Source organism: Macrobrachium nipponense, chromosome 24 (assembly GCF_015104395.2).
Source record: "Macrobrachium nipponense isolate FS-2020 chromosome 24, ASM1510439v2, whole genome shotgun sequence".
Taxonomy (NCBI): domain Eukaryota; kingdom Metazoa; phylum Arthropoda; class Malacostraca; order Decapoda; family Palaemonidae; genus Macrobrachium; species Macrobrachium nipponense.
In genome coordinates this window covers 45,885,208-45,895,207 of record NC_061091.1, presented here as the reverse complement: position 1 = coordinate 45,895,207, position 10,000 = coordinate 45,885,208, and the positions used below count along the sequence as shown (strand labels likewise).

The 10,000-nt window shown below is 38.4% G+C and overlaps 1 protein-coding gene across 2 annotated transcripts in view; it reads right to left on the bottom strand.

Annotated features, from left to right (window-relative positions):
- The window catches only part of LOC135205596 (transcription factor SOX-17-like), a 203,013-nt gene that overhangs the window by 9,263 nt on the left and 183,750 nt on the right, over positions 1-10,000 (bottom strand). For both annotated transcript variants that reach the window (XM_064236366.1, XM_064236365.1), the window contains 2 exons: positions 475-852; positions 1-141 (listed from right to left, as the gene is read on the bottom strand). The exon at positions 1-141 is cut by the window's left edge and continues 132 nt beyond it. In XM_064236366.1, the coding sequence (XP_064092436.1) occupies positions 1-141; positions 475-852 (519 nt within the window). The remainder of the gene's footprint in view (positions 142-474; positions 853-10,000) is intronic.

The window sequence follows — 10,000 nt, the reverse complement described above, 5'->3', positions numbered from 1 at the left end:
CCCCTGGACCTGCCCCTGTCTCCATCCTAGTACTTATTGCTCCTCCTCCTCCTGCCTCATCAACCCCTCCTCCCCCTGAAGGGGATATTTGCGGAGGAGTTGGTAGGCATCCTCCATGTCCAACTGAGGAGGAGGATGAACCTGTTGGGAGAGAAACAAGAGTCCTCGAAAAGGGGAAATGCAACAGATGGAAACATTACTGAATACTGAGTGCAGATGCCTTGACATTCACGAGGAATTTGATTCCTGGTATGTGACGTTCTCCTCTAACAGAAACTTATAAATGTAAACAGTACGTAGCTATAGATTTATTTTGCTGATATGAAGGGCATGGATTTGAAAAACCACGTTACTGCTAGTTTTGTACAATCTTGATTTCCAGTCTAATTGTATGAGCTAACTGAATGTCTAATCTATTAGCCTTATAAACTGATGATTTTTTATTATTCTTATCTACTTATTAATTATTGGTACCTGTATGAGAACGCTGGTGCCTTGGCGGGTCTGGATCTGGAGAGCTGCTGGGTGACGAATCAGGTGTTGTCAGAGAAGAAGCGACGCTGACTGCTGGCGTTGGGGTCAAATCGCCTCCTTGGCTGCTGCCTTTAGCATTCAAGTTAGGAACCCCTCCTTGTACGAGAGGTGCTCCCCCACCGTTACCACCGCCACCATTTTGAGGTCCAAGGGTTGGAGGCTGGGTTCCCTGAACTGGTTTCTTAGGCGGTTGATGCTTACGACGTCGAGGTCGATACTTATAGTCAGGGTGTTCCGCCATGTGCTTCAGTCGGAGGCGTTCGGCTTCTTCGACGTGTGGACGGCGTTCGGGTGGTGTCAGAGCGCGCCATTTTTTGCCTGAAATCAGTTTATAGCTTCATTTTGAGTATTTTACGTGGATATTTTTACCCTCTGAACATTTTTACTATGTATTCTATAGCAAAGAGCTCTTCAACTTATACTCTCTTCATAATTTTATATATATTTTTGTATATGGACACGTTCCCTGTAGTTTATCCTCTTTTATATAAAAATTTGCATTACATATTTCATTAACTTTTTTAGATGAGATATTGTATAGGCTTTACTGCCTCGTAATTTTGTTATTATTGTTTCACGGGATGTGGTCATTTTTCACTTCAACAAATCTGCTTCCTTTTCTATGAAGTGTTTCCGTTCCGTTATCAACTAACTATACATCTAAGATATACAGAATTTTATGAACGTTGCCAACGAGAGATTAACATTGGACTTACCACAGTCTCTGCTCCCGATATGGTTACAGTTCTTTCCCCAAAACCCCCAGTACGGCAAGTGATTGCATTCCCAGAGTCTGCAAGCCTTTTATGTCTAAGATTCTCTAAGTGTTTACATTCCCATTGCACTCTTACATTAAATTAAGGGGGCCGTTGTGTTGAAGGTGCAGACCACGGGCCCCCTTCCCCCACCAGATCAGGCACGGCTCTCTAGATTAGGTTTTAGGTTAGGTTAGGTTAGGATGTATTCCCGTAATTAGAATGGCCATTTTTTCCCTTATTATTATTATTTTTTTAGCAAATTGTATCAATGTAATGGACACATACTGTGAAGCAACTAGTTATCACCCAATCACTAACAGACCGTATCCAGTAATATTATAGAAAAGACCACCAAATTAATAAATAAAAAGAATGGAATAAGCTTTTTGGGCATAAACCAGCCTATCAGTTTTAGATGTTCTATTGTGTGAATTTATTGCAAAACTGCATATATCTGTTTTTTATTGTTATGTAATTTTAGCGGTTTTATAATTTTTTTTTACTTTGTCAGAGAGTGTAACTATTGTTATGTAAGAATAGCAGTTTTCAGTTTTCTTTGACCCTTATTCGCGTCATTGATTTTATGTTTAGTTGGGTGCATTTTAAATAAAAAAATACCAGAACCAGTCAGCCACTTTTATCTAATAACGATGGAAAAATTGGAACCACAAGAATATTACGTTCAAGGAAACAGTTATGTTTGATCAACCATGAATTATCATACTGTTGATTTAATCGATTATTATGATAATATGTGGACAATAAATCGGGGACATTACAGTTTGAATCTGACACATATGCAATACTCTTTATCAAAGATTTTATTCCAGAGGGTGAGGAAGAGGAACGCGGCGGTGCTCTCGTTTTGACTGAAAGACGTCGATGTAATAAGGAAGCTCTTTTTTGTGTGTCGGCTGTATACAAACGATATAACATGCTTTTTTCCGTCTAGGTTTATAACTGACAGTAATATCAATTTAAAATTTCTTGAGAACAACAGTCATTTCCTATTGCAGCACTGAAATCGCCCAGTTGAATTTAGAAATAAAAAATTTTGCTTGCATGGCAAATAGAGAAGGGGCTTGATCGCAACCATTTGAGTTACATCACGGTTCCCGTATAGCTGGATTTGGAAATTGCCTCCTTATTTTTGTGGCTTATATTCTTCTCTATGTGTGTGTGTGTATATACATATATGTATAAATATATATATATATATATATATATATATATATATATATATATATATATATATATATATATATATATATATATATATATATATATATATACATATATACATATATATATATATATATATATATATGTGTGTGGTATATATATATATATATATATATATTATATATATAATATATATGTACACACACACACACACACACACACAGAAGAAAATATAAGGCACAAAAATAAGGAGACAATTTCCAAATCCTGCTCCCGTGATGAACTCAAATGGTTGCGATCAAGCCCCTTCTCTATTTGCCATGCAAGCAAAATTTTTTATTTCTAAATTCAACTGGGCGATTTCAGTGCTGCAATAGGAAATGACTGTTGTTCTCAAGAAATTTTAAATTGATATCATCGTTAGTTATAAATCTAGACGGAGAAAAGCATGCTATATCGTTTGTTTACCAGAGAAAAAAAAAAGAGCTTCCATATTAACATCGACGTCTTTCAGTCAAAACGAGAGCTGCGTCGCGTTCTCATATATATATATATATATATATATATATATATATATATATATATATATATATATATATATATATATATATACATATATATATATAAGGAGCCCATAAAAACACCAAAATATAGACAGTAAGTAGTATATTTCAGAGACTGCCATCTCTCTCTTCAGGTAGGTAATGATTGAGGAAAGTTACAGAAAAGGCGGTATTTAAACCAAGAGATCCGGCCGTAGGTAGCTGCTTAACTAGATCACGCCTGTTGATAATTTCTCTTTAATCTTCTTAAGCGTTGGTTGAAAGGAAGATGTTATCAATGATATCTGAATCCCAGACACCCTTTGAGATGTTCATTACCTGTCTTTGTTTAATCAAGTTCGACTCAATCATCTGGCTCTTGTACCAACATTTGCTGCTATAAATTATAAGTGACAAATTCCAGTTTATTCTGTGGTTATGGTTATTTATATGGTTAAAAATAGCTGAGCTCTGTTGCCCATACCTAACTGACCGTTTATGTTGTATTAACCTCTGGGGAAGTGATTTTCCTGTAAAACCAATGTAAGATAGGCCACAGTCCAGGCATAGGAACTCGTATACTCCTGTGTCTTTGGGGTTTGTCTTTTGTCGGACGTTAATCAGGGATTTGGCTAGGGTATTTGGGTAGGTAAATGCAAAAGGGTTCGATTTTCCGAGAGTCTGTGTCACCATCTTCATCCTGTCCAGGTGTGGGATTTTGATTTTATTATTGGCTGTCCCTCTTGTGTTGTTTTGAGAGGTCGGTCGTAGATTACATTAGCTGTATGATTCACTTTCTCAGTTATATGGTCAGGATACCTTAAAGACGAAAGCTGCCTACGAATTAGTTCAAATTCCATTTCCAGGAAATCTGAGGAACAAATTCGTAAAGCTCTTCGGATTAGGTTGCTGGCCACACCTATCTTAATAGAAATGTCATGATAACCAAAGTAGTGAATGCACATTCACTACTATAGTTATCATGAGATTTTTATAGGCTATTTATTATATATATATATATATATATATATATATATATATAATATATATATACATACATACATACATACAATACATACATATATATATATATATATATATATATATATATATATATATACATATATATATATATATATATATATATATATATATATATATATTGTGTGTGTGTGTTTGTGTGATTACTTATTTGTTGAATTTTTTTTGCATATAATTCTTATTTATATGGTATTTTGTCCTTTCCCTTCCTCATTGCTTTTTTTAGGTACAGAAAATCTAATCTATTGACCCATGGTGTGACTGTTAGTTTTCAGCCCTTAAATTTTGCTCAGAATTGGATACGCCACAGTCTTGCAAGAATTATTCCTTTCAGAGAAGTTAGATATGAGTGCATTTTATAATCATATATCAAGTTTTTTACGCTTTTTATTAGTTAAAGAGCATTAGCAAAACCGCTCGAATTAAATGTTGATTATTTCTTTTTCTTGAGCTTATCATAAATATTTTCCAGTAAACGGCAAGAAAATAGCGGTAAAATGTAAAAAAAAAAAATTCAACTTGTTTGATTTTGAGCATTGAACCTGGTACTGTATTTTAAACACATTTTGAATGTTCTTCAGTTAAGTTATTGTTTAATTTGATCACGTTTAAAGTTCTCCTTAAGATAAAGTAACTGTTAGTGGAAAAACTGTCGGAAAATAGTAAGCAAAATTGTTTTCAATTTTTTCATATTTTGTCTAATAACAAATCATGATAACTGAAAACTGTTAGGTTAGGTCAGGTTCAATTAAAAGTTGATTACGGTGAGCGAGACGCAAGGTCTTCCTCTCCCAGGAGGGAGGACCGAGACCTCTTCGACAGAAGCGTTTGTGAGAAATATCACCAAATTGTCCGAGAGTGACATGCCAGCAGCAGCATCTGCGAGAACCTTGGCCGAGCGAGGGCGGCCGGGAGATAAAAATCGAATGCAGCCCCGGGTTTATTTATAAGAACGACACATTTCCCTAAAGGTGCGACAAAAATCCCCCGAACCCCGACCAAACTCCTGGAGTCGTCCCAGCTTTGTCGTTAGGGTCGTCGTTTTCGTCGCCGTTCTCCTAACTTGCCGAGAATCATGTCGGCCATCCGCAGGAGGGATGTTGATGCCCTTCTTCTTGAGTTGTCACCTCTCCCTTTTAGGCCGTCTTGTGCAATCGGGGACGGCAATTCGACATCCGCGGAACAGCCTCCGTAAGGTGGAAGGCCAGCATACAAAAGCTCTCCAATGAATAAGTGGGATTCCTGGCATGCATCCTCTAACAAGGTATAGCCTTGCTGCCTCCCACCCACCAATAACCCCCCCACCCTCCCCAAACCCACCCTTGCCCCCATCGCCTTCTTACTGGCCTTCTCCGTCGCTGTCCAGATCTTTATTTTTTCTGTTCTTTTTTTTTTAACTTCTATAGCTTTTTGGCGCTTTAAGTTTTCTTCCATTATTTATTATATATATATATATATATATATATATATATATATATATATACATATATATATATATATATATATATATAATATATATATATATATATATGTTGTAAGTCTCTCTATCTCTCTCGCTCATTGCTATTTAATTCCCCTTTTTTTTTGTGTTCTCTCTCTCTCTCTCTCTGTCTGTCTGTCTGTCTGTCTGTCTGTCTGTCTCTCTCTTTCTGTGTGTGATTTTCCTTTTATGTGTGCAATTCTCTTTCTGTCTTCTTATTCTATCGTTTTGTATATTTTCTTTACGTTTTCTTCTTTGTTTTCCGTTTATCTCTTCGCCTTTTCTTTTCCTTCTTTTGTCGGAGTCTCTTTTGTTTTTCTTAATTTTACTTTTTCTTTACATATGTTACATTTTCATATTCCTAGTTTGGGATTTTTGTTGCGCTACTCTCTATTCAGTTCGCTTCGTCTGCAAAGCTGTTTCTTCTTCTTTTATTTAGTTTGTGTAACTCCTCTTCCAATTTTCATCTTTTTTCTTCCCTTTATTTCTCCATGTTCTCATTCAATTTTGTCCTCTCTCTCTCTCTCTCTCTCCTCTCTCTCTCTCTCTCTCGTCTTTTTCATCATTTTCCTCCTACCTATTACTTTCCTTTTATTCTGTTATTCTTTCATTCCATCCTTTCTTTTTTGTTCTCCTAGTTCTCCGTCTCCTATCCTCTCTCTCTCTCTCTCTCTCTTCTTACTCCTACTCTTCTCTCGCTTCTTCCTCGTTCTTTCCCTTGCCACGTATTCATTCTTACTCTCCCTTCTTACGTCTCTTATTCCTTGCAATCCTGCTGTCCTCCCGCCTCTTCCTCTAATTTGATCAGAGTTTCCTCTCTTCTCCCTCTTCTCTTCACTTGTCCTCCTTTTACCTTTCCGCCTCTTTCTGTTTATTTCTTCCTTCCTCCTCTTCTTTCTATTCCTTCATCCTCTTCTTCTCCTACTCATCCTACTCCCTCCCCGGCTCCTCCCCCTCACCATTTGCTCGTTCTCTTCCTCCCGTCTTGTACCCGACTTGTAATTCACGACGATTATGGCCGCTGGAATGGTTCTGAACCCGCTGCAAATCTCCATGGAAGACGACAAGTTACACGGGTATGTGCCTTCCCGATAGGAGGTGAATGTGTTGGAGTGTGTGTGTGTGTGTGTGTGTATGTGTGTGTGTGTGTAAGATGGGAAAAGGAGTGTTGGCATGGAATGACTGGGCTTAAAAGGGGAGTCTGGAAGTGTTGGAGTTGTTAGAAGTATCTGCAAGTTTCGGAGTTGCGAGAAAGGGTATCTAGAAAGGATGAAGTGGTGAAGAGGTACATCATTATGAATTGGGAATAGTGAGGGGTATTGAGAATAGTTGCAGTGGCATGAAGCCTCTGGGTGAATTGAAGTGGTGCGCAGCTTGTAGTGGCGAGAAGGACTAGCAGCAAGGTTTTGGGTGTTGGAGGGGCGAAGGTGAATGTAGAAAAGGGAAGGAATAGCTACAAAGGTTTGAGAAACAAAGATGTGAGTATAGAACGGTAGGAGAGGTGGGAAGCATTAGCTGCAAGGGTTTCAAGGTTGCTGTAGGGAGGGTTTGATCAAGGTAATATAGGAGAAGTGGTAAGCAGAGGTGCGCAGGTTTGAGGAGCAGTAAAGTGGATATGAAAGGATGGAAAAAGTGGAAAGGACTACGAGGCTTTAAGGGGAAAGATGACTGTATAGAAGGGCAAGAGAGTCTGGAAAGAGTTGTTGCAAGGTTTTCATGGTTGGAGTGATGGTGCAAACACAGAAGTATAGGTGAGGAGGGAAAAGGTAGCTGCAAGCGTTTGAGTATTTGAGGGGTGAGGATGAGTGTATAGAAAGGGAGGAGAGATGGGAAGTAGTAGCTGCAATAACTTGAAATTTTGAGTGGCAAAGATGAGTGCATAGAAGGGTAGGAAAGGTGTGAAGCAGTAGCTGCAAGAGTCTGATGGTTTGAGAGGCGAGGATGAGTGAATAGAAATTAGTTATGAAAATCTGTGGGAATTGTTCTGTGCAGATGATCTGGTGATTATAGTAGAAACTGAAGAAGAATCAAAAAGAAGGGTAAAACAGTGGAAGAAATTTCTTGAATGTGGTGGTATGAAGGTAAATGTGTGTAAAACTGAGTTTATGGTGTCTTGCAAACAGGGAGGTGAAGGGTTATTAGTTCAAGACAGAAGAGGCCTAGATGTAAAACTGGTAGAGAATTTCAAATACTCAGAATCTGCTTTAAATCAGGAGGGGTGAAACTGAGGTTAAAAGTATGTTAAAAGAAACACGAGGGAAATGGATGAAGGTGGCAGGGGTGATAAATAATGTGAGACTGAAAATAAGCTGAAAATAAAGGTCTGTTGCAATGTAACCAGACCAGTGATCATGATGTTTTAGAAACATGAGTGAAGGAGGAACAAAAGCTGAAGTGAACAGAAAAGAAACTGTTGAGGTTGGGTTGTGAGGATAGGAAAAGTGCTGAAGTGGTAAAGATTACAGATGAAAGATAGCCGGGATTAAGATGGTATGGACAGTGGTAAAGATGACTGAAGAGGGGGGATTGTAGAGGGTTGGGTGGAACCTGTTGGGGGTAGGTCTAGAGGATTAGATGGCGTGATAAAATGAAGAGAAGGGTTTAGTGGCTGAAGATGTTGATAGGAATAATTGGAGATGTATCAAGACAATCGACCTCTTAGCATAGAGATAGCTGCTTGGGTCAAAAGATTATGAATTAACAGAAATGTTTGAGAGGTAGGACAAAGAAGTTGCAAGGGTTTGAGTGGCAAGGATGCGATTATGGAAAGGTAGGAGAGGTGGGACAAAGTAGCTGTAAAGGTTGAGTGGCAAGGATGAATGCACAGGAATTCTGGGAGATGGGTAGGAGTAGTTCCATGGATTTAAATGGCAAAGAGTGTGTAGACGGATTTGAGTGGTGAGGAGGAGTAGCTGTAAGAGTGTAAGGGGTGTGGACAAGTATGTCGAAAGGGCAGAAAACTCACAATGTTTGAGTGGAAAGGCTGAATACGAAGAAATGCTGGAGAAATGGGTCAGAGTAGCTGCAAGGTTTAGAGGGTCTGAGGGGCAAGGATGAGGGTGGGAGATTATTTGCTGAGGAATGTCTTGAGGAGTACCTAGGCTTATGTTAATGATGAGAGAGGTTTTGTCATTATTTTGACCCTCTGACCTTGTGACAAATAATCAGGGGACATTGGGGCACCAACCTGCCGACTTTCATGAAGATCTGTTGATAAGTGAGACTAAAAAATAGTCATGGGGACTAAAATCATAAATGTCACCGTGACAGTGAAATTTGAAAACTTAGAAAATAATAATATAAAAGGATTTTACCTGGAGATAATGACTGGGTTATAGTGGTGGTTAAGGAGGATCATTCAGTCTCCTCTTGTCCAGTCTTGACTTCCACTTCGCTCACTTCCCCAACCCCCACGCCCTATAGCCTACACCCCTCACACCCATCCCGTCATCTCTTTCCGTTGCCTCTTCCCACTTGCTGTATGAACGCTCTCGCAAGTCTACTTCTGGTTGATTTGTGATCTTTGCTACTCGTGGGAACAGGTAACGGTGTATGTGTGTGTGTGTGTGTGTGTTTGTGAAAGAGAGAGAGAGAGAGAGAGAGAGAGAGAGAGGGAATGTGGGCGTAAAAATTTATATGTTCCAGAAGGCTGCAAGGCGCAATGTATTCTCTCCTCTCTCTCTCTCTCTCTCTCTCTCTCTCTCTCTCTCAATCGAGAGAGAGAGAGAGAACGCACAAGAGTACTTTTCAGCAATATAGATGATCGAATTAGTTTTAAAAATTTTCGATATTTCTGAAATAACTGTTTTGGAATACACTAACATTATGGTAATCTTATGAGTGACTATATATATATATTGATGTTTGTGAATACAAAAAAGCCTAGTATTTAAATGACTATACACACACGCACACGCATATATATATATATATATATATATATATATATATATATATATATATATATGTCATATATACGCTTTAGGCTACAAATGTCCTTTAATATCTAATTTGCTCTACATCGTAATTAATATATTTTCATATATGTTAAAAGAAGGGGAATTTTTTAGTTGATAATTTCGTCGGCTCATGGGCGCTAACCCCGTAACCAAGAAAATCAGGATGTACACTGAAGCGGTAGCCAAAATGAAGATATTTAAATAATAAGAAAGAGAGAAAGAGAGAGAGAGAGAGAGGAGAGAGAGAGAGAGAGAGAGAGAGAGAGCGCGAAACGCGTGGGAGGGGCCATGGGAAAGGTTGGAAAAGGTAGAAGTCAAGTGGAAACTACCGCTGACCTCTCTCTCTCTCTCTCTCTCTCTCTCTCTCTCTCTCTCTCTCTCTCCGTCGATTCTTTTTCCCATTCTTTGTATGCTACTTTCTACCGATAAACAAAGAAAACATTCTAATGTGTTGATAGCTTTCATCTCCGCTGCTTCAAAAAGGTTACAATGAATAACGATAAT